Source organism: Canis lupus, chromosome X, assembly GCF_011100685.1.
Source record: "Canis lupus familiaris isolate Mischka breed German Shepherd chromosome X, alternate assembly UU_Cfam_GSD_1.0, whole genome shotgun sequence".
In the NCBI taxonomy this organism is placed as follows: Eukaryota; Metazoa; Chordata; class Mammalia; order Carnivora; family Canidae; genus Canis; species Canis lupus.
The window spans coordinates 107,397,551-107,422,202 of NC_049260.1; the positions used below are offsets into that span (position 1 = coordinate 107,397,551).

The window sequence follows — 24,652 nt, forward strand, 5'->3', positions numbered from 1 at the left end:
TGGGATTCGATCCCGGGTCTCCCGGATCGCGCCCTGGGCCAAAGGCAGGCGCCAAACCACTGCGCCACCCAGGGATCCCAGAGTTAGGAGTCTTTATATTCTGTCTCCCTTTCTGATATTTCCCACACATTTCTTCTCCCTTCCCTTCTATTCCCTTTCACTATTATTTATATTCCCCAAATGAATGAGAACATATAATGTTTGTCCTTCTCCTATTGACTTACATCATTCAGCATAATACCCTCCAGTTCCATCCACGTTGAAGCAAATGGTGGGTATTTGTCATTTCTAATGGCTGAGTAATATTCCATTGTATACATAAACCACATCTTCTTTATCCATTCATCTTTCGATGGACACCGAGGCTCCTTCCACAGTTTGGCTATTGTGGACATTGCTGCTATAAACATCGGGGTGCAGGTGTCCCAGCGTTTCATTGCATCTGTATCTTTGGGGTAAATCCCCAACAGTGCAATTGCTGGGTCGTAGGGCAGGTCTATTTTTAACTCTTTGAGGAACCTCCACACAGTTTTCCAGAGTGGCTGGAAATGGCTGCACCATTTCACATTCCCACCAACAGTGCAAGAGGGTTCCCTTTTCTCCACATCCTCTCCAACATTTGTGGTTTCCTGTCTGGTTAATTTTCCCCATTCTCACTGGTGTGAGGTGGTATCTCATTGTGGTTTTGATTTGTATTTCCCTGATGGCAAGTGATGCAGAGTATTTTCTGATGTGCATGTTGCCAATGTCTATGTCTTCCTCTGTGAGATTTCTCTTCATGTATTTGCAAATGATGTATCAGATAAAGGGCTAGTTTCCAAGATCTATAAAGAACTTATTAAACTCAACACCAAAGAAACAAACAATCCAATCATGAAATGGGCAAAAGATATTACAAACAAAGTTAAACATCCTTGTATGCATCTCTTGCTGACCATCAGCACTCATTCCTCTTGGGTACGTGCCTAGGAGAAAAATCTAAGGCAAGTATATTGTTCAGCTTTAATAGATATCGTCAACCAGTTTTCCACAAGGGTCATAACCAATTTACATGCCCACTAGCAACTCAAGGGAGTCCCACTTGTTCCACATCTCCACCGAAACTTGATGTTTAATTAACCTTTTAAATTTTAGCCATTTCCATGGGTGTGTAGTGATACCGCATGTGGTATAATTTGCATTTCTGTCATGGCCAATGAGATCATGCATCCCTTCATATGTTTATTGGCTATTTGGACTTCTTTTTTTTTTTTTGATGTGTGTTTATTTAGTAGTTCTTTTGCCCATTTAATTGAATTGTCTTATCTTTTTCTTACTGACTTGTAGTTCTTTTTATGTTTCAGAATTGGGTTCTCTGTTGGTTATATGTACTATGAATATCTTCTATGTGGTCTATGTATACAATGGAATATTACTCAGCCATTAGAAACGACAAATACCCACCATTTGCTTCGATGTGGATGGACCTGGAGGGTGATATGCTGAGTGAAATAAGTCAATTGGAAAAGGACAAACATATGGTCTCATTCATTTGGGGAATATAAAAATTAGTGAAAGGGAATAAAGGGAAAGGACAGAAAATGAGTGAAAATATCAGTGAGGGTGACAAAACATGAGAGACACCTAACTCTGGGAAATGAACAAGGGGTAGTGGAAGGGGAGGTGGGCGGGGGGTTGGGATGACTGGGTGATGGGCACTGAGGGGTGCACTTGGCAGGATGAGCACTGGATGTTATGCTATATGTTGGCAAATTGAACTCCAATTTAAAATTTTTTTAATTAATTAATTAATTTTAAAAAGAATATCTTCTCCTAGTCTGTAGCTCACCTTTTCTTTTTCTTGATCCTGTCTTGTGAGGAACAGAAATTCTTCATTTTAATGAGGCTTACTTTTCTTTTGGTGCTTTTGTGTCTTGATAAATCTTTTATATCCCAAGGTCCTGTGTTTTCTTCTAAAAATGTGATTGTCTTAGCTATCATATTTAAGTCTTTGACCCACCACAAATTAGTTTTTGTGTATGGTGTGAGGTATGGGTCAAGACCTACTTTTTTCCCATATGAGTAAGCAATTGACCCAGCACCACTTATTGAAAAGGCTATCCTTAACCCACTAAATTGCAGTGGAACCTTTGTTGTAAATCACTTGGCCATATGAGTAGAAGTCAGTTTCTGGACTTTCTTTTCCCTTTGACTTTTTTTTTCCACATCAATACCACATTCTGTTAATGATTGTACTTTGTAATAAATCTTGCTATCCAATATGGGAAATTCTACAGGTATATTATTCCTTAGTATTGCCTTGTTTATTTTAGGTTCATTGCATTTTCATCTGAATTATAAAAACAGCTTGCCACTTTCCATACACTCACTCACTCACTGACTCACTCATCCACTCACCAAAAAGACCTGCTGGCAATTCTCTCAGGTTTCTATTAAATCAACAGATGAATTTGGAGAGAACTGACATCTTAAAAATATTGAGTCTTCTAGTCTGTGAACACAGTAGATCCTTCCATTTCTTTAGATCTTCTTTAATGTCTCTCATTAATGTTTTATAGTTTCCAGTGACAAGTCTTGCGCATCTTTATAATATTTACTATCCCTAAGTATTTGATGCTATTGCAAAAGGTATTTATTTTATCTTCTACTTGTTTGCTCTTAATATATAGATCTACAATGGGGTTTTTATATATTGACCTTGTATCCAACAATCTAAAGTTTACTTATTATTATAAAATACTTTGTAGATTCTTTCTTATTTACTGTTCATAAAATCAGATGAAAAATAATGTGTTCTTTTTTCTTTTGTAACACTTTACATTTTTTATGTCTTATTACACTGGCCGGACCTCTCCAGTACAGTGTTGAATATAAGTGATGATAATGGAAATTTTTGTCCTATTCTTGACCTCGGGAGAAAAATTTTTAATAAATCACCATTAAGTATGATGTTAGCTATTGTGTTTTGAGATAGCCTTTGTCAAGTTAAGGATACCCCTTCTGGGCAGCCCGGGTGGCTCAGCGGTTTAGCACCGCCTTCAGCCCAGGGCCTGATCCTGGAGACCGGGATCAAGTCCCATGTCGGGCTCCCTGCATGGCGCCTGCTTCTCCCTCTGCCTGTGTCTCTGCCTTCTCTCTCTCTCTCTCTCTCTCTCTCTCTCATAAATAAAATCTTTATTAAAAAAAAGGATATCCCCTTCTATTTCTAGTCTGCCGAGAGTTTTATCATGAACAGGCATTGAATATTATTAGATGCTCTTTCTGCATCAGTTGAGATGATCATGTATTTAATTTGTTCTCCTTTAATCTGTCATTGTGCTTATTTTCATTGAATACTAAACCAGTCTTGCATGGCTGGAACAAATACCCACTTGGTTGTGATACACATCCCTTGTGTGTGTCACTGGATTTAGTTTACTGACATTTTTGTGTCTGATTTTTGTGTCTGTTTTCATGAGTGATACTGGTTTGTGGGTTTTTTTGTCATTGTTGTAGTGTCCTTGTCAAGCATCTATAACAAGATAATGCTGGTTTAGTGAAGTGAGTGGGGAAGAATTTTTCTCTTTTTTGATCTTCTGGAGAATTGATATTTTCTTCCTTAAGTGCTGGGAAGACTGTACCAGTGAAGTCACTTGGGCCTGGAGTATTTTGTCTGAGAAGGATTTCTACTTCTTTAATAGATATAGGACTAGTTCTCCTTTTTATTTTTATTTTTTATATATTTTTAAGATTTTATTTATTCATGAGAGAGACACACACACGGTGGGGAGGTGGGCAGGGAGCCTGACGTGGGACTCGATCCTAGGACTCCAGGATCATGCCCTGAGCCGAAGACAGATGCTAAACCGCTGAGCTACCCAGGGATCCCCTAGTTCTCATGTTTAAAAGACTATTTGAGAGAGAGAGAGAGCTTGTGCACACACAGGTTGGGGGAGGAGCAGAGGGAGAAGCAGAGAAGAATCTCAGGCAGACTCTGCACCAAGTGTGGAACCCAGCCTAGGACTCAGTCGCACAACCCTGAAATCATGACCTGAGCTGAAACCAAGAGTCAGACACTTAACCAACTGAGTCACCTAGGTGTCCCAAGACTATTCCTAATTTTTAATTGAGGACAGCCTTAGGTTGTGACTTTAGAAAGTGAAGAATAGGGATCCCTGGGTGGCGCAGCGGTTTGGCGCCTGCCTTTGGCCCAGGGCGCGATCCTGGAGACCCGGGATCGAGTCCCATGTCGGGCTCCCGGTGCATGGAGCCTGCTTCTCCCTCTGCCTATGTCTCTGCCTCTCTCTCTCTCTCTCTCTCTGTGTGTGTGTGTGTGTGTGTGTGTGTGACTATCATAAATAAATAAATAAATAAATAAATAAATAAATAAATAGTGAAGAATATTTATATGTGTTTTTCTCCCATTGTCTCTACTTTTTCTTGATTCCCTCTTGTTTTCTTCCTGGTATCATATATATTATCATGACTTTTTATTTTTTGGTGAATAAATGAATACAGAAATAAGGGTTTATGATAGAGGAATTCATGATACATATTTTTTTCAACTTTTTTGGAATTAAATTTCCTTTGATACAAAGTTTCAACTCCTTCAAGAGGCCAGCTGAATTCACAATAAATGATTAAAAACATTTTTGCTACTAAATTCTGCAACTGGAAAATTTCATCTTTTTTCTAACTCTTAGCACTCTTTACTTTCTACCATTCTCTCCTTCAGTGCTAAATTGAGAGTGATTCTGTCTTCCCTTTGGTTTTAGTAAAATCAGAAAGGCAGTATGATGTAGTGGACATGGCAGAGGACTTGGAATCCAACCAATCTGGGTTTGTGTGTGGGTCCTTCACTTGCTTCATTGTGTGACTTTTAAGCAGATCATTCCTTTCCCTGAACCTTGGTTTCCATTTCTATGAAACAGAGATCATAACAAAATCTCCCTTTCCTGTCTCACTGGCATAATGTGGTGATGAAATAAGGCAACATATGTGAAAGCCCTTTGCTGTCCTTTGAAGTGGTGGGTACACCTTGAGGGTGGTGGTAGTGATCATGTGACTTGTTTTTTTGCGTTTGCGAAGACAGGTATGTGGCTATTCCTTAACCAGCACAGCTATCTGAAGCCTCTATTGACGCACAGTGGACCTCCTCTCACTACAACACTCCCTGCCTGCTGTGGGCCCATCGCCAGATGCCTGACCAGCCCCCAAGCTTATGAAGTAAGTTGGTTTTATCGAAAACCTAAGTACTTCATGAAGTTAAATTTATCTGCTCTGTGGCTGCATCACTGGTTTGTTTTTGCTTTGCTTGCCTTTAAGGTGATAAAACCCGTAAGAGGGAATATAAGCCTATTTTGCCCAGCCAGAAAGTACATACAGATACATAGAGAAATCTATAGATGCAATTCACAGTCTCTGAAACATCATTTGAAAACAGATCTAGGGTATTACCTCATCTGTCAGTGATTTCAGTAAATAATTCTATTTTCACAGTGGTTTTCGTTTATTTGCAGTATGTGGCCAAAGCTTGGTACTGAATGTGTTATGTTTTCATCTACTAATTAGAGTGGTCACAGTCATGTTGAAAGGATTAATAAAACAATTTTTTTATACCCCTAAAGTGCAACAGATGGTCCTTTACTTCAAACCTGCCAACTTTTGGACATCCGGGAGAGTTTATCTACCAGTGTTCCACATTGCTAGGCAGCATGAGCATGTCTAGCTAGAACCTAGACAGTATTTTTTTTCCTTAGCTATTAACATGTGATTGGTGATTCAGCAAGCATTGCGACACAGAAAGAAATGACAAATGCTAACCAGCCTTTTTTTTTATTTCAAATGTACAACTTTATTTATTTTTAATTTTTTAAAATTTTTTATTGGAGTTCATTTGCCAACATTTAGCGTAACACCCAGTGCTCATCCTGTCAAGTGCCCTCCTTGGTGCCCATCACCCAGTCACCCCAACACCCCGCCCACCTCCCCTTCCACTACCCCTTGTTCGTTTACCGGAGTTAGGTGTCTCTCATGTTTTGTCACCCTCACTGATATTTTCACTCATTTTCTGTCCTTTCCCTTTATTCCCTTTCACTAATTTTTATATTCCCCAAATGAATGAGACCATATAATGTTTGTCCTTTTCCGATTGACTTATTTCACTCAGCACAATACCCTCCAGTTCCATCCACGTCGAAGCAAATAGTGGGTATTTGTTGTTTCTAATGGCTGAGTAATATTCCATTGTATACATAAACCACATCTTCTTTATCCATTCATCTTTCGATGGACACTGAGGCTCCCTCCACAGTTTGGCTATTGTGGCCATTGCTGCTAGAAACACTGGGGTGCAGGTGTCCCAGCATTTCACTGCATCTGTATCTTTGGGGTAAATCCCCAGCAGTGCAATTGCTGGGTCATAGGGCAGATCTATTTTTAACTCTTTGAGGAACCTCCACATAGTTTTCCAGAGTGGCTGTACCAGTTCACATTCCCACCAACAGTGCAAGAGGGTTCCCCTTTCTCCACATCCTCTCCAACATTTGTTGTTTCCTGCCTTGTTAATTTTCCCCATTCTCACTGGTGTGAGGTGGTATCTCATTGTGGTTTTGATTTGTATTTCCCTGATGGCCAGTGATGTGGAGCATTCTCTTATGTGCTTGTGGCCATGTCTATGTCTTCCTCTGTGAAATTTCTGTGCTGTCTTTTGCCCATTTCATGATTGGATTGTTTGTCTCTTTGCTGTGAAGGTGAATACATTCTTTATAGATTTTGAATACTAGCCCTTTATCTGATACGTCATTTGCAAATATCTTCTACCATTGTGTAGGTTGTCTTTTAGTTTTGTTGACTGTTTATTTTGCTGTGCAGAAGCTTGTTATCTTGATGAAGTCCCAATAATTCATTTTTGCTTTTGTTTCTCTTGCCTTCATGGATGTGTCTTGCAAGAAGTTGCTGTGGCCAAGTTCAAAAAGGGTGTTGCCTTTGTTCTCCTCTAGGATTTTGATGGACTCTTGTCTCACATTTAGACCTTTCATCCATTTTGAGTTGTTTATCTTTGTGTATGGTGTAATAAGAGAATGGTCTAGTTTCATTCTTCTGCACGTGGCGGTCCAATTTTCCCAGCACCATTTATTGAAGAGACTGTCCTTTTTCCAGTGGATGGTCTTTCCTGCTTTGTCGAATATTAGTTGACCATAGAGTTGAGGGCCCACTTCTGGATTCTCTATTCTGTTCCATGGATCTATATGTCTGTTTTTGTGCCAGTACCACACTGTCTTGATGACCACAGCTTTGTAGTACAACCTGCAATCTGGCATTGTGATGCCCCCAGCTATGGTTTTCTTTTTTAATATTCCCCTGGCTATTTGGGGTCTTTTCTGATTCCACACAAATCTTAAGATGATTTTGTTCCAACTCTCTGAAGAAAGTCCATGGTATTTTGATAGGGATTGCATTAAATGTGTAAATTGCCCTGGGTAACATTGACATTTTCACAATATTAATTCTTCCAATCCATGAGCATGGAATATTTTTCCATCTCTTTGTGTCTTCCTCAATTTCTTTCAGAAGTGTTCTGTAGTTTTTAGGATATAGGTTTTTACATCTTTGGTTCAGTTTATTCCTAGGTATCTTATGCTTTTGGGTGCAATTGTAAATGTGATTGACTCCTTAATTTCTCTTTCTTCAGTCTCATTGTTAGTGTATAGAAATGCAACCAATTTCTGGGCATTGATTTTGTATCCTGCCACACTGCCGAATTGCTGTATGAGTTCTAGCAATCATGGGGTGGAATCTTTTGGGTTTTCTATGTAGAGTATCATGTCATCGACGAAGAGGGAGAGTTTGACTTCTTCATTGCCAATTTGAATACCTTTTATTTCTTTTTGTTGCCTGATTGCTGAGGCTAGGACTTCTACTTCTATGTTGAATAGCGTTATGAAAGTGGGCATCCCTATCATGTTCCTGATCTTAGGGGAAAGGCTCCCAGTGTTTCCCCATTGAGAATGATATTTGCTGTGGGCTTTTTGTAGATGGCTTTTAAGACGTTGAGGAATGTTCCCTCTATCCCTACACTCTGAAGAGTTTTGATCAGGAATGGATGCTGTATTTTGTCAAATGCTTTCTCTACATCTATTAGAGGATCATATGCTTCTTGTGTTTTCTTTTGTTGATATGATCAATCACATTGATTGCTTTACGAGTGTTGAACCAGCCTTGCATCCCAGGGATAAATCCCACTTGGTCATGGTGAATAATCTTCTTTTTTTGAATCATTTTTTTAAAGATTTATTTATTTATTTGTTTGTTTGTTTGTTTGTTTATGAGAGAGAGAGAGAGAGAGAGAGAGAGAGAGAGAGAGAGAGAGGCAGAGACCAGGAGGAAGGAGAAGCAGGCTCCATGCCGGGATCCTGACGTGGGACTCTATCCCGGGAATCCAGGATTGTGCCCTGGACCAAAGGCAGGCGCTAAACTGCTGAGCCACCCAGGGATCCCCTGACTAATCTTCTTAATGTACTGTTGGATCCTATTAACTAGTATATTGTTGAGAATTTTTCCATCTGTGTTCATCAGGGAGATTGATCTATAATTCTCCTTTTTGGTGGGGTCTTTGTCTGGTTTTGGAATTAAGGTGATGCTGGACTCATAGAATGAGTTTGGAAGTATTGCATCTCTTTGTATCTTTCCGAAAGCTTTAGTATAATAGGTATGGTTTCTTTAAACGTTTTATAGAATTCCCCTGGGAAGCCATCTGGCCCTGGACTTCTGTGTCTTGGGAGGTTTTTGATGACTGCTTCAATTTCCTCCCTGGTTATTGGCCTGTTCAGGTTTTCTATTTCTTCCTGTTCCAGTTTGGTAGTTTGTGGTTTTCCAGAAATGGTCCGTTTCTTCTATATTGCCTAATTTATTGGCGTATAGTTGCTCATAATAAGTTTTTTAAATCGTTTGCATTTCATTGGTATTGGTGGTGTTCTCTCCTTTCTCATTCATTATTTTATTAATTTGAGTCTTTTCTCTCTTCTTTTTTAAGGCTGGCTAATGATTTATCTATCTTATGAATTTTTTCAAGGAACCAACTCCTGGCTAACCAGCCTTTATTTTAAAACATGAACTTCTTATTTTTCAGGTTCTTTTTTAAAAAAAAAACTTTTCTTCCAACCCAACCCTTCAGAAATAATCTGTGGCATCAAATATAGTACCCACATGAACAAAGCCCACCACCTGGACTAATCTGATGCAACCACTTGAATAGAGCAGCAAGGCAGTGGCAAAGCAGTGTAGTCATGCAGCATGTAGTTTTCTACAACATCCTCTGTGGTATGTTAGAGCAGAGCCCACAGAGGATGGACAGGAAAAGGAGTCTTAATGGAGGTGGCACCCACAGGGCAGGGTGCCCTATAGCTTTGTGGTACATTGAGTCCATGTACCTTTCTGACAGATCATACCAGGGTGAGGGGAGCACCTATGTTGTCTTGTCTCCCTGCCACATTGCCCAGGCTCCCCTCTCCAGCAGTTTCCGTTTCCTCTGTGCCCTGTTAGACAAGACTCTGTGTAGAGTGCAGCCAGCTTTGTCAGTTCAGTCAGCGAGGCTTGGCTCTTGGATTCCAGAGACCCACTCACTGTCACCAGAAGCCAGGAGTTCCACAATAACTGTGGGTCCTGTGGAATATAGCAAAATACAACATTGTTGTATTCATTTCCTAGGACTGCCATAATGAAGTGCCACAGACTGAATGGCTCAACAGAGATGTGTTGTCTCATAGTTCTGGAGGCTCGAAGTCTGAAGTCAAAGTGTGGGCAGGGGTGGTTCCTGCTGAGAGCTATGAGGAAGAATCTGCTCCAGGCCTCTCCTCAGCTTTTGTCTTTATCTTCACATGACATTGTGTGGGTGGGGGGCAAATTTCCCCTTTTTAAAGGACACTCAACAGTCATATTGGATCAGGGCCCATGCTAATGACTTCATCTTAACCTGATCATCTGCAAAGACCCTATTTCCATGTAAGATTGCATTCACAGGTACTGGTGGTTGGGATTTCAACATCTTTTGGGGAGATATCATCTAACCCATAACAACCATAAAACTTAATTTTTAATGTTATTTTTCATTTAATTACCTACTTTTTTAGTTATAAAAGTTACCATACTTGTGGCCAGATATTCAAACAGTATGGAACAAAGTGAAAAATCAAAGTTTGCTCCTTCTCCCAACTACATCCCCCCCAGAGGTAGTCTTTATGAAGGATTTATTGTGTGTCCTTCCTGATATATTTTATCTGCACAAACATACATGTCTATATAGCTTAGTTACAGTTTTATATAAATGAGATCACAATTGCATTGTCCTGCTACTTGTTTTTTTTTTTTTCACTTGATGACATAGCATGGCTACCTTTCTATGAGTACCTGAAGACCATTACCTTCTCTTTATCCATGGCTGAATAGTGTGGCTGGACCAGCATTGATTTAATCAGTCTCCTGCAGCTAGACCTTTAGGTTGTTTCTTTTCCTTTTTTTGTCATTACAAACCATGTTTATGGGTAAAGGCACCCCAGAGCTTTGTTGTGAGTATTACTCAGGAAGGGGACAGACCCTAGTGAGCTTTCACGTTATACTGCACCAGGCAAGAGGGCATTCTGGTTGGTTGGTGGAATGAGTTTGTTTCATTTTTAATTCACATGGCTTTGAGTATTTAGGCAAATTTCGAGCAATAACAAATTAAAACTGTTTTAAATTTGTATCAGTCTCCTTAGTCTATCTTAGACAAATTTAAGATTTCCAAACATAGCTTAGAAGAGCTGGATGTCAAAGTTTGTATCAACTCTACTTCTCTGAAGGAGTATTAGTCACAGAAGCTTTTTTTGCCAGATCCATAGGAGTGTTTAGAATGATTGTTTCACTTTATATTAGAAAACAATGACTTTTGGATTTTTAAAAGTCATATGTACTTATTATAATAAAATTTCAAACAGTGTGGAAACATAAGATAAATCACTAGCAATTTTATTATGCAGAATTAATGATCATCGTTTTGTTGATTACCTTTCCAAACTTTTCTCTGCACGCATAACATTCTTTTATTTACCAAATTGGCATTACATATGCTTGATTTTTCCCCCTTTTGTAGAACTTTACTTAATTCTACTCTTTTGGCCACAAAGTCTCCATTAGAACCAAAAGCTTATTGAGCTGGAACACAAGTATATGGTGAGGGTTCAGCATATTTGGGGGATATTATATCTCTAGGCATTGTTCATATAGAAGTAATAGCTTCACTTACATAAATCCACTCAATAATCCATCAGACTTACATTTGGAGGATACTTTCTGTGTGCCCCTACCTGTTAGGTGTTTGGACTACAGCAAAGGGGCTCAGAGGCTAGTAGTGTGAGATGTGAGAGCAGACCAGTGCACCTGCAGTTGTGGTACAGGGATAAAGGGCACTGTAGGGCCAGGAGTCAGCACAGGATGCCGGGAGAGAACACAGGAGGCACACTGAAGCCAGCTTTGCTAGATCATAGAAGACGTCCAGCAGGAAGGGACTTCCTTTAACTAAGACCTCAGTGATAAACAGGCTCTATTCCCAGGAAGGAGGGCAGGGAAGACAGGAGGTAAGAGGAAGCATGAGTGATTTGGGCACCTTTCAGCAGTTCAGACGGCAGGCATACAATGTGGAGGCTGGAGTGGGTGAGGCAGATGCAGGGGGCTGGGGGTGGGGAGGGGAGGGCCAGACTCACGCAATATCTTTAAGCTAAGGTGAGGGCTATAGGCTTTATCCTGAGGGCAGCAGGCTAGCCCTAAAGGGTTTTTAATAGGGAATCCTTGCAAATTCTTCTATTGAAAATGTTTGTTGAGTCGCATAGCAATTCTTAAGACTTATTTTATTTGCATTTAGAACCAGGAGCAATTGAAAGACGATGACTCCGATCTTATTCTCAATGATGGTGATATTAGTTTGACATATGGGGATTCTACTGTGAACACCGAATCAGGAGCATCTGGTGCCCCTAGAAGGTTTATGGGAAACAGTTCCGAAGATGCCTTGGATCGGGAGCTTGCATTTGGGGACCATGAACTGGTCATTCGGGGAACACGCCTGGTTCTTCCTATGGATGATTCCGAACCCCCATTAAATTTGTTAGATAATACGAGACACAGTCCAGCCTAAGCTTACTAATACTCCCTTAGTGATTTGTAAAATTTGCACATGTGATTGTGAAGAAATTTGTACTACCTAAAAAGTCCCAGTGCATGTCTCTGAATGTTTAAGCTATATAAATGCTCTTTATATGGCATTGAGAGAATATAAATATCTGTACAAGGCAGATTGTGAACAAACTATTCTTTTACATTTCATTGGCTGCACTATGTAGATTGGATCTGTTTTAGAAAAAAGTTATTTTCACAGTGATGTTGTGTGTTCTGTTAGCTTTATGTCTCAGTTAAAGTATAAGAAGTGACAGATTTACTCTTTACACTTACCTGATACTTAACTAGAGTACCAAGTTCTTGTGCCGTGAATTAATTTTGTTTTGTGGGAGGGGAGGGAGAGGAAAGAGGGAGTGCTATCTCTGGGGAAGCCCAGGGAGAAAGAATATCCTTTGTTGGGAAACTTGTGTTTATTGCTGCTGCCTTGGTCATGACCTTTGCCTTTCCTTTTCCTCTGGTGGCCTGTTGTGGCATTAGAGGTTGATGGCAATCAAATCATATCCCGTTGGAGTTGGGAGTGAAGTGGTTGGGGGGGTGCTCTTTTCCCATTCCTCACTGTGAAGGAACAGATTCATTGACTATAGCACACTGGTGTTTAGAAAAGAAGGGGTACAAATGACATCCAAGACTTTGTTCTTTTCTCCCAGACCAAGACCATAGGAAGAAGGAGTCACATCATCCAGCCAGGTTAGCCAGAATACAGGTATACATAGTGCAGGGCACATGGTTTCCACTAGCAGGGGCTGGGGCAGAGCACAGGAGCTGAGTAAAGAGAAAGGGGGGAAGTGCTTCGGAGATCTCTCTTCCCAAACGTATAAATAGTCAATACCAGATAAGTTTAAATAAGAAACTCAGTTGCTGCTTACTTTTTGATTATATACTTTATCTGTATAGCAAGCTTTGTGGTCAGATGTTTTTATATCAATTTAAATCGCTGCTCTTTAGCAGCTGAACAGGAGCAAAATGTAAAATTTTTGAATTTACTGTGTCTAATTGTCATTCGTTAGTCTGTAGCTGATGTTTAAAGTTAATTTATGACTCCATGATTGTTCCACACTACATCGAAGTCAGTCCGTAGAGAAGTGCACCACTACAGAGAGCTTATCATAAGGGCAGTCATTCTTTTATGTGTACTGGCTGGAGTTGTCTTCATTTCCATGTTACTTTTTAATATGAAATACTTAAGCTGCCGTGTAGGGGTGTGTGTATGTGTGTGTCTGGGCGGGTGGGTGGGTGAGTGTGCGTGTGGTTTTTTTTTTTCTTTTACAGTTTTCAAGGAAGAATACGTAGCAACTTCCCATTTCCTAGTCAGAGAATGACAGTAGATGCTATTTTGTAACACTGAAAATGCCTCCAGGTGCATTGAATGCTTAGAAGGGGGCTACTTTCTGATGCTGATCCCAACCTGTTAATGTTTTGGAAAACAGATTTGAACTTTTGTGGGTCTTTCCCCACTCAGGTCCGAGTAGCAATGCCTTAAATCTTACCCAATTCAAAAACTGATTTGTTCACATGATGTTCAAGTTTCCCAGCAAAAGCTGTTTTTCCAAACAAAGTATGTACTTATTCTCCCCCAAGGTACTTGTACTGTTGCAAACACTCCTTGAGATTTTAAGGGAATTCTACTATTGTACCCTTGAGTGGCAGCTCTAACTGTTGGCATAGCCATTTGTTATGTAGTGGTAGCGACTTTCCTGCTATGCAGGAACCCTGTGAAGTGTGCATTTTATATGACGTGTGCCTCTTCTTGCTGTCTCTAATTTCTTGTTAATGTGTGTTTGAGGGGCTTTGAGCTTCAGCGTCATTCACCCACGAAGTTATTCAAGTTGTAAAAGGTCATACAAGAAATTAACAACTACCTTTTTATTCTGTCAGGTTACTGAGCTCACTTTATGAAAATGGCTGTAAATACTTAGCATGACAAATTCAGTAACTTGTCTCTTTCAGCATGCATAAGACTTTTTCTTAGGGAAACCGATACAGCTTGAGTCAACTAAATCTGCCTTCGTACTCTATCAAAGGAGAACCAAGGCTGCTGTGCTTATGTCAGCATCTGGAAGATTCTCCTCTACTCTAATCTGTGTGCACATCTCTAAGCAAAGAAGAAACAACAAACTGTGCTCATATACCCATTGGTTTTCAACACCTGAGTCAACTTGAATGAAGGACAGTCTGAGTTACCATCACGCACAAGTAGAGCTGCTCTTGGACTTGCTGTTCTTTTCTCTGTGAACCGTACACGTTTGAATGACAAACACTGCATCTTTTAAAGTTATTTTGTAAGGTTCCTTGGCATTTTATCCTCGTTGTCCGTGTTTGGCAATGTGCTGTTAAAGAAATAGACTTAATCTATACGTATTTTTTGTTTTCCCCTGGAGTACTTGGACAGATGTTATAGTGGTTTCTTTTAGGAAAAATCTGTCATTAAAAAAATTATAGCCTTGCAAATAACCACTCACCGTATTTGAGTCACAGTTTATTCTAGTGAGTAGTAAAGAGTGCTGACTTCATTTGTTTTTCTACCTATACACCTACTGGGAAAGCAGGGAAGACTGATATTTTAAAAAAGAACAAACAAAACTACCAGAACATAAGGTATGGGGTTGCTAATCTGGGGGACTTTTGTGTAAGACTGGACGTATTTGCTTGTGGTCACAATTGGACCATTTAAGAAATGACACTCAAAGCAGTCAAATTCTGTCACACTGATTTGTAGCCTGTTAGCTTGGTAGTGGATAATGTCTTGAAAATGTTAGTTCCATGATATGGTGAGAGTAGATTCTGTGTCCAGTTAGGTAGAAAGACCATCCCCAAGTTTGATTGAAAGCAGGCTCATGCAAATAGCCCTTTTTCTGAGTTAAAGATAGGTCTCTCCGTACAAGAGCAGTTTCATAGGTTAGGGTTTGCTGACAGCAGCTTTGTCTAGCAAAGGCACCAGCCAAATTAGTACTGTGTTTTGTTGCCAGCTTGCTTGTTTATGATCCAGTGAGAGACATAGGTAGTGGGTGGACACACATCTCCTTTCTGGAACAAACCATGTTTTCTAATTCACAAATAAAACCCAACGTTCAATTTGAGTAAGTACATTCGTTAACCTGACTCAGCACAGGAGTGTAAAGAGATGAAGTGTAGGGATGCCTGGCTGGCATGGTTGGTGGAGCATGGGACTCGATCTCAGGGTTGTGGGTTCAAGCCCCATGTTGGCAGGGGGTTTCTTTCCTTAAATTTATTTAAGTTACTTTAGTTACTTAAACTTAAGTTTACTTAACAAAAAGAGATGAAAGTATTGATGTTTTAACTTCATCAGGCAACGCTTGATAGGTAGCACCTCTCACAGATGATGCAGTATAAGATGTGAGGCTTGGAATAAATTGGAAATGATAATACTACTAATTCTCATTTTTTGAGCCCCTCTTAGATACAGGCTATGTGTAAACATGTGCTTTTTTTAAATCTACATTTCATTTTAATCATGCTGTGAGAGCACTTTTTTTTGAGATTTTATTTTTATTTATTTGACAGTACAAGCTGGGGGAGAGGGAGAGAGAGAAGCAGGTTCTCCACTGAGCAGGGAACCCAACATGGGCTCGATCCCAGGCCCTTGGGATCAAAACCTGAGCCGAAGACAGATGCTTAACTGACTGAGCCACCCAGGTGCCCCGAGTACATTCTATTTTTCTCATTTCACAGATGCGAAAGATGAGGTGCTGAGAGGTCACACTGCTAGTAAGTGACAGAGCCAGGACTGAAATCCAGTCCTGATCAAAGTCTAGATCATTAACTACTGCTCTAGTGGCTCCAGTGAAGGGCTATGGGCTAATCCATCTTGAGAACTAGAAGGATGGTTCGGGATTTCCATCTCCTGCCCACCACTTGCTTGACATCAGGCCAGGGTAGGGTCGGGCATGAAGTCTTAGCACTGTCCCTCAAAGTGCATTTGCTGCACTCTTGGCTGCCAGACATGAGTTTGCCTGGTTGGGAAGTTTCTTGAATTCTTGGTAAAGTGACCTACTGTGTCTCTTTGAGCCCATTAGCAAGGCAACCTAGCTAGCACCATACCTTCCCACTCTGCCTTCCACCATTTTCACCATCTTCTATGGCAGAGCGTGTGGTCCTGAATAGTGGTTCTGTGCCCATGTCATTTGGCATAGTAGAAAAATCCCAGGCTTTGGGGTTACACAGATCTGGTTTCAAATCCAGGCTCCACTATTTGCTTATCATGTAATGCCAGCTAGTTACTTGACTTTGCCAAGCCTTTCCACTTCCTTAGCTATAAAGTTAATTCATTCGAGAAATATTTGAGTGCTTACTTTGTGCCACATGCAGTGGCTGTAGTAGCAAACAACTCCACAACAATCCCTGCTCTCACAGAGCATATTCTACAGGAGATGCCAATAACTGTTTCATGGGGTTGTTAGGAATCACAACATGCAAGAAAGATGGAGTGCCTTCTGATAGGGGAATATCTATCTGTCTTAAATCATCAGAAGATAACACAAGATACAGTCACCACAAAGGATAACTGTATGATGGCAGAGTACTGGAGGCTGGGAGAGGGGACTATTGTTGTCTGGTGTTAGGGGAGCAGGGCAGATCTTCCTGATGAAGTGGTAGTTAACTGAGACCTTGAAGCTAAGCAAGGGGTCAACCAGATGAAGGGGGGTGAGGACAAGGAGCATTCTGGGCAGGGTGAACAGTGACAACTTGTCACCTATTATTGATTTTCCACACAACCTTCCTTCCAATCAAATAGCTACTGAGTGACAAACATACCATGCACTACACTATATACATAGAGTGAGGAATAAAATAGACACAGGCTACCGTCATACCACTTGTGTTTCACGGTGGATGACAGCACCCAACGGTTGTAACAAGGGGCACCTCATAGCCAAACCTGTCCCTGCGACTTCCTCCCCTTCAGACCTTTCTGCTTTACCTGCAAGGCAAGTCCATGCCCTCTGTTTGCATATTGCCTTTAGACATTTGAAAAGAGCTGGTATGTCTTCTGGGTCTTTCCGTCCCCAGATGACAACCCCATTCTCTTCCTATCTTCTGAACACGCACCAGGAGTCTGTTATTCTAGACTTATTTATGAATGAGCTCGAGACCATGTTGGCTTTTTGTTTCAGTGACCACATCTCCCTCATCTTACACTGGGCTGACTGTCCCCAGGAAGTCTGGGCAGCGAGCCCCCTGCCCCCACAGAGCTTATATTCCAGTCAGAGCAGGCCAACCATAAATAAGTGTGCACATAAAATAGAGATTGTGATAAGAGAGGATGATGGGCATGAGGAGGCAGTGGGGGGAATGTGGGAGGGCTCAGGAGGTAGCATTAAAACCAAGGCCTGAGGGAACCAGCCAGGCAGACCACAAACAGAAGAGTGGTACCAAGGTCTGGTTTAGGGTAGATGCTCAACAAATGTGTGTTGAAGAGGAGCAAAATGTCCTCCTGACCTTTACTCAGTTGGAATTCCTGGTGGAATAAGAGAAGCGATAGGCTAGAGGCCCCACCCTACCTACCACTGGGCGCTCTTGGGAAACCACTTAAACATCTCTGAGCCTGTTTTTTGCTTTTATAGAATGACGCCAGTTCACTGATTCAGTAAACATTTACTGAGCTGCTGTCAGGTGCCAGTACTGTGGTAGGTACTGGATTCTGATCCCAGCCCCATGGAGCTGCCAGCCCTGTTCGGGGAATCAGATGAAGTGACATACATCAAAACATTTTGACCAGGATTCAGAAGGCTCTTGAAACTAAAGTTGAGTACTCTGTAAAGTTTTGCTGATGAGGTGCTATATGAGTAAAATATGGAAAACACTTTACAGACCATGATTCGACTCCAGGCTGCTTTCCTTTGAAATCTCCAGTTCAGCAAGTTGGAGGTGTCCCAAGCAGTTGCCACGGTGAAGACTGAACTCTGAAAACTGGCTTAGCTGGGGCTGTCATAGCTGGAGCCTGAACTCCATGAGACCCGACAGTTTCTGGACAATTCTGTCTGCCCTAGTGAAAGAGCTTCTTTCCTTTTCCATGCACCATACTGCAATAGTAGCCTAGGAGTCCTGCCCTTGGCATCCGCCTGGACACCAGGTTGACTCATTTTCCACTTGGTGCTGTCTGATGGGAGCTGGGTCCATCTAAAGAGACACAGCTTAGTCGTATGAGTTATTTCTTTTGCAATGATGAAAAAAATGCATCGAAGGCTCAGTGAGCACTTCTTGGAAACAAGGTTTAATTTCTCCAGATTTGTTGTAACTGAAGTGGCTCGTTGTGTGTATAAATACTAATCTTTTAAAAATTGCTTGAGAAGTATTCAATTCTTGGTTGCTCTGGGAGTCACAAGGCTTTATTGCATGCTTTTTTTTTTCTTTTGTTCATTTGAATTTCCTATACAGCTGTGTTCCCGTGTAGACTAGGCAAAAAGCACGTGAGCTGTTTTTTTTCGTCTGGAAAATCTGGAAGACTTCTCTCAAATAATGGAAGATGCCTGTTTTGTTTTGTTTTTAATTGTGGAGCTGGTTTAGTGTGAGAAAGCAAGAGAATGGCAGTTGGACACCTGATTGTGTTGTAAAATTGTTTTTTTTTAACACTTTCTTGAAACCTCAACAAAGTTCCATTTTCTAAGAGGAGCCAAGAGATTGATATTTGAACATTCCAGCCAACCAACACTTCACTCCCTAACTTCCAGTCAGCAAACACTGAACATGTCATATGGACTGAGCCCAGGGCCAGGCCCTGGGGACACAAAGGTGACTCAGTCATGGTTTTGATCTCCAGGTGACTGTGGCCAATTAGGCAAAAGCATTGCAATTGTGTGAAAAGCATTAGCAAGGGGCTTCAGATGGAATTAACTCACCCATTACTGCTTCTTGTGGGCAGACTAGTGGTCCCTAAAAGATGTCTGTGGGACATCCTGGGAACCTGTGAATATATGATGTTACACGGCAAAGAGAATTAAGGTTGTAGGTGAGACCAGGGTTGTGAGTCAGCTGATCTTGAGAAGGGGAGATTATCCTGGGCCCAATCTAATCACACAGGCTCACAAAACCAGAGACCCTTTGTGGGCTGTGTTCAGAGAAAGAGATGTGACAACAGAAACAGACTCTAAGAGATGTGACATTGCTGGATTTGAAGCAAAAGGAAGTCAGTCTCTGGAAGCAGGAAAAGGCAAGGAAATAGATTCTCCCATACAACCTCCAGAGGGAATGTGGCCTGCTGATACCTTGACTTTAGCCCAGTGAAACCAGGTCAGGCTTCTGACCTACAGAACCATAAGATGACAGACGGCCATCGTTTTAAGCCACCAAGTCTGTGATAATTTGTTATGGCAGCAATAGGTCACTAACATGCTGCCTTCGAGGAGGAGACTGTCATCTTGGTTGCCAGTTAGTTCTGAATGTCTGCTCTGTACTAGGCCCTGTTCTCGGTGCTGCAGACAGACCACTGAAAAAGATCCACAGTCCACAGCCCAGTGGGGAAGGCTAGCAAGTATACGGACAACACGGCACCATGATGGAGGAAAGTCCAGATGCCAAGTGCACAGCCAGGGGAAGGAGCGGGAGGTTGGAGGGCCCTGCCATTTCCATGACTTGAACACTTCCACATCACTCATTGGGGTAAGGAATTTACCCAGGCCACCATGCCCACTGTATTTGCAGGGGGTGGCAGTATATGGAAAACATGATCCCATTTGGGTTCTAGAAAGGTTGCTCTCCTTGGGGGCCGCAGTGGGATGGATGAATTATCCAGATGGGGGTAGAAGTGGACACAGAAGAATGGTTTAGAACCCTTGGCCAGATGAGAGAGCTGGCCCAGGCTAGAGAAAAGTCATTTACTGGACAGGTTTGGCAGGACTCAGCAACTAACTATAGGGAATGACCAGAGTAGGGGGGGCAGTTACAGTGACACCTCGCAATGTGGGTTGGGCACATGAGGGGGCAGAATGGCAGTAACTGCAGTTCTAGAAAATACCTTCCTGACAAAGAAGTTAAGAGATGTAGGGGCACCTGGGTGGCTCAGTGGTTAAGTATCTGCCTTTGGCTCAAGTCATGATCCCAGAGTCCTGGGATCAAGTCCCTCATCGGGCTCCCCGCACAGAGCCTGCTTCTTCCTCTGCCTATGTCTCTGCCTCTCTGTGTCTCTCATGAATAAATAAATAGAATCTTTTTAAAAAATTAAGAGAGGTAGCCATCAAGGTACAAATCTAAGTTTGCCCTGGATCACTGAGGGAAGAAAAGACAGAGCCCTACTGGGAAGGGAGTGGGAGGAGGGGACTAGGGGCCCCCAACAAGAAAGCTGAGGGAGAATGCCAAATTTGAGAAACACCAGGACTTGTAATCCACTCTCCCATTATAACCCAAGAACATCTGGAGCTTTCTGGTATGGGTGGTGTCTAGGGAAAAGAATTGCTTGAACCAAAGTACAATAGATGGAGGAAAAAATAAATTATTTTCCCTCCTTACAAAAAGCAGAAAGCTTCCGAAGTCCTCAGGGAACGATGGGTGGTGTTATTAGGAAATAAAAAAAGTGCGTCACTCTGGATTTCCGTGTATCCCCCACTGGTCTGGTCAGAGGAATGAAACATATATATGTTGTGGGTTCTCGAAAATGCAGTTCTTAGCATTTTCCAGGAGGGTCAAGGGCCAAGAAATGAATACTGGATCTGGAGAGGAAGCCGCGGCTGGTTGGCCAGACTCTGGCTGGTTCCGTGGAGATTAAATGTGCAAGCGCAGAGACTGCTGCACTCTCTGCTTTTCCCCAAAGGCCGTCACAAGCTTCTCTAGCAAATCCCGAGCTCTCTGGTGGACTATTCTCCAACACTCTGCCATTGGCTTGCTGAAGGGTTGGTTCCTGAGCCACAGTCTTCGTGGAAGTTTGAGCCAACTAGCAACTGTGTTGAGACCAAGTACATCACATATGCAGGGACCAAAACTTTAAAAAAAAATTGATCTTTGCCTCAATAGAAGGAAATCAGCAACAGACAGTGTCAATGACCAAAAAGCATAGGGGCCTATAGTAAAGTGAAGGAAACATCTGGTTTTTGTTTTCTTAACTTTTATTAATTCATCTGAGGTGTGAGTCACCAGCTGGCCCAGCCAATGTTTTCAAAATGGAGGCTTCATTGCCTTCAGAATCATTGGGGAAAGTCACTTCAGAACCACCTTGAGAGAAAGATGATCTGCAGAGAGGTGTCATTTCGTTTTGGGTTTTTTTTTTTTCAATATAATATTAGTCCTGATAGGTATTTCCTAAAATTGCTTTTATGTTCAACTCCTGATTATAGTCCTTCCTCAGCAGGATTTTAGTCCTCCACCCAGATATTGTAAGACTACTGTGCTGACCTAAAAGTGCATTAAGCTCAGAACTTCACAAAGTATATCTTTCACACTACAAAGAAGACTTTCTTGGCTCCCGTAAGTCTTTCCCAGTAGAGGCTGAGGCGAGACACAGAGTCCCTGGAAACGCTGCAGGAGGAAGAAAGTCTCTCCCTCTCTCCAACATTTTATTGAACCAGCACCAACCCCAACCCACAAAGGGAGCTCAGGTGGAGACACCAAGGAGAGGGGAAGATAATGTGCTGGGGCCAGACCCTACCACCCCTGGGGCTTATAATTCTCTGTTCTCATCCATGCCTCTTGGTGACCAACATTACATTCGCAAGATGACTGGTCAGAGTTCAAAGTTGGCTGATGGCTGCTATCCAGGATAAGCTGGCTGGTCTGTGGAATGATAGAGCCAGCAACTTTGCTTTCATTACTCTGTACTGTATCCAGCTGAGCTCTACTTTTTCTGACCCGTTGGTAGTGATATCAGTAGTCGGAGTCAAACTTCTACCTTTCATAGGTGACTGATTACTTGATTCTACTAATCATTTATTTACTCAACATACTTTGTCTGAGTGACTACCCTGGCCACTGGGAATTCAAAGGTGAATAAGAAAGGGGGAGACCTGGGTGGCTCAGTCGGTTAAGCATCTGACTCTTGGTATCTTCTCAGGTCATGATGTCATGGTGGTGGGATTGAGCCCCACATTGGGCTCTGCGTTCAGTGCAGAGTCTGTTTGAGATTCTCTGTCCCTCTCCTTCTCCCTCTCTCTCTCTCTCAAATAAATAAATAAAACCTTTTTTTTAAAGGTGAATAAGGCAAGGCTTGTGCCCTTGAGGAGCTCACAGAATAGTGGTAGAGACAGACCTGTGGTAAGGGGGCATTGAGTGGATCTTTAAAGGACATGTTAGATCCCTGAGCCCAAAGCACAGGAGAGAGATCTCGGCTTTGGGTGTGGATGAGATCACCAAGAGGCAATGTACAATAGAAAGAGTTCTAGAAATAAAATATGAAATAAACCAAAACCAAACCAGAGCAAACAAAACCAGTGACATTTAAAGGGAAAGTAGAATAAAAGGGGACTGGTGGAAAAGAACTTGAGAGGTTGGTGGGAAACAAGAAGAGAGTAGCGCCACAGACACCCAGGGAGAAAAAGTTTTCATAAGGAAGAGATGGTCAGTAATGTCAAAATCAGTCAAGAGACCGAGTAATAGACTGAGGAGCATCCACGGAGTCCAGGAATATGGAGACATCACTGACCAACAGTGATGGTAAGGGAATGGCAAAAGCAGGTTTAGGAAATACGTATCAACTGCTTGGAGGTAGGAAGTGACAGAAGAGTAGAACGTTCCAGATAACTACCAGGTTTTTGATCCGAGCGAGTGGTGAGTGGTGGTCCCATTTGCCACAATATGGAACTCCGGAAGAGCAGATAGGGGGAGAGAGAGAGAGGGAAGGAGTTCAGGTTTGGACACATTGAGTGAGGTACCTGTGGGTATCAACACAAGGATGGCCAGTAGGCCATTAGCTAGATGGGTCAAGAGCCTCAAAATCCGAGTTTATAAATCAAGTAAACTGACATGGCCAGTTTTTTCTTTAGGAAACTCCATGCTACCTTTTCATTATGCCCTTAGGATCAATTGCTTAGACATTTTCTGATTCTCGGTATTTCTCTGTGAGTTCTCAACTGATTTTATTTGAACCCAAAGCATCTGTACATATAGTTTCTGTACCACGCATTTGGAGCCATGTAAGGAAAAACAGAAGAATTTACAGGAACTGGAACAGCTCTTCTCTCTGTATTGAGCCTGTTACCCACCTCTTTTCCAAAGCATTCACGTATTATGATAGACCATTCTCATGTTGTTAACCTAAAGAAGAAACCAATGGGTAGCTTCAGATTTGATCTCATTTATACAGCAGCTAATGTCAGTAACAATGGACAATGATCTGATTCTCTATGAAGAAAGTGCAAAGCAGTCACAAATATTTTTTTAAGATTACTTATTCATGAGAGACACAGAGAGAGGTAGAGACATAAGCAGAGGGAAAAACAGGCTCTCTGCAGGGAGCCCAATGTGGGACTCGATCCCAGGACCCTGGGACCACTAACCAAGCCAAAATCAAACGCTCAAACATTGAGCTACCCAACTGCCCTGGCAGTCTCGAATATTTAAATGACGTGACTGAATCCCACAGGGCCTACCCTGGTCATTCAGGACAGGAATCATAGGGCCTGTCCCTATGCCACAGATAGAGTAAGCCCTCAGGTCCTTATGTGAGAGGGGTAGGGTCTGTGTCTAAGCATCTCTCTCTCACCTTCTACAGATAATCATTTCTTGCCAGCTTCAGGCTCATATAGTTTCCTGCTCTAAGATAGTCTTTACATTGTGTCCTTTGCAATAAATGGAAACTCCAAGCTTCATAAAGAAAATGACATCATGGACTTGCCCTTCCCGTGATTCCCCAACCAATTGAATTTAGGTATGACACTGGCAAGAGCAACGGTATAAATGATCAATTTGTAATGCATCTGGTCCAAGGGGGATTCCTTTGACAGTCGGCTCCAACTATACAAGCAGTGTTTCCAATAAAAAGTTTTATTAGGTGTTGTCACAGATGTAAATGCTTCATAAAGATATCATTCCAGTTGTAAATCATACACTTGAATTCATATTAAAGCCACCTTATTAAATACCAAGAAAAACTATGCCTTTCACATAAATCCTAGTCTCAAGTGACTTAAAAAAAAAGAAAAGAAAAGAAAAGAAAAGGAGTAAAGAACGAAAAGCAAGACTCAAGCCCCAGCCTTCTAAAGCTGAAGTTGGGGAGACTGACAGGCATAGGAAAATTGTCTTCATTTCTGTGATCTTCCTTTCAAAATTGTGTACTCCAAAATTTTCATGATCTTCCTAGGTTTATCAGATTCCCTCACGATAATAGAACTGGAGAAATGATCCACATTGTAACTTTTAAAAAATGACTTACTAATAGGAATGGTTTATATACAGTGAAATTTCTCCTTTTTAGTGTATAGTTCTATGAGTCTTGAAAAACACAGTCACGTAATCACTACAAGAAGAATACAGAATATTTTTAATCACTCCTGCAAAATTCCGGGGGTCCCCACCCCAGGCT

General features: G+C 41.7%; 1 protein-coding gene across 3 annotated transcripts in view; it reads left to right on the top strand.

Annotated features, from left to right (window-relative positions):
* Positions 1–14,648, top strand: part of SLC9A6 (solute carrier family 9 member A6) — a 56,837-nt gene extending 42,189 nt beyond the window's left edge. For all 3 annotated transcript variants that reach the window (XM_038588403.1, XM_038588401.1, XM_038588402.1), the window contains 2 exons: positions 5,100–5,205; positions 11,876–14,648. In XM_038588403.1, coding sequence (XP_038444331.1) covers positions 5,100–5,205; positions 11,876–12,148 — 379 coding nt within the window. In that variant the 3' untranslated portion in view covers positions 12,149–14,648. The remainder of the gene's footprint in view (positions 1–5,099; positions 5,206–11,875) is intronic.
* Positions 14,649–24,652: the final 10,004 nt, after the last annotated feature.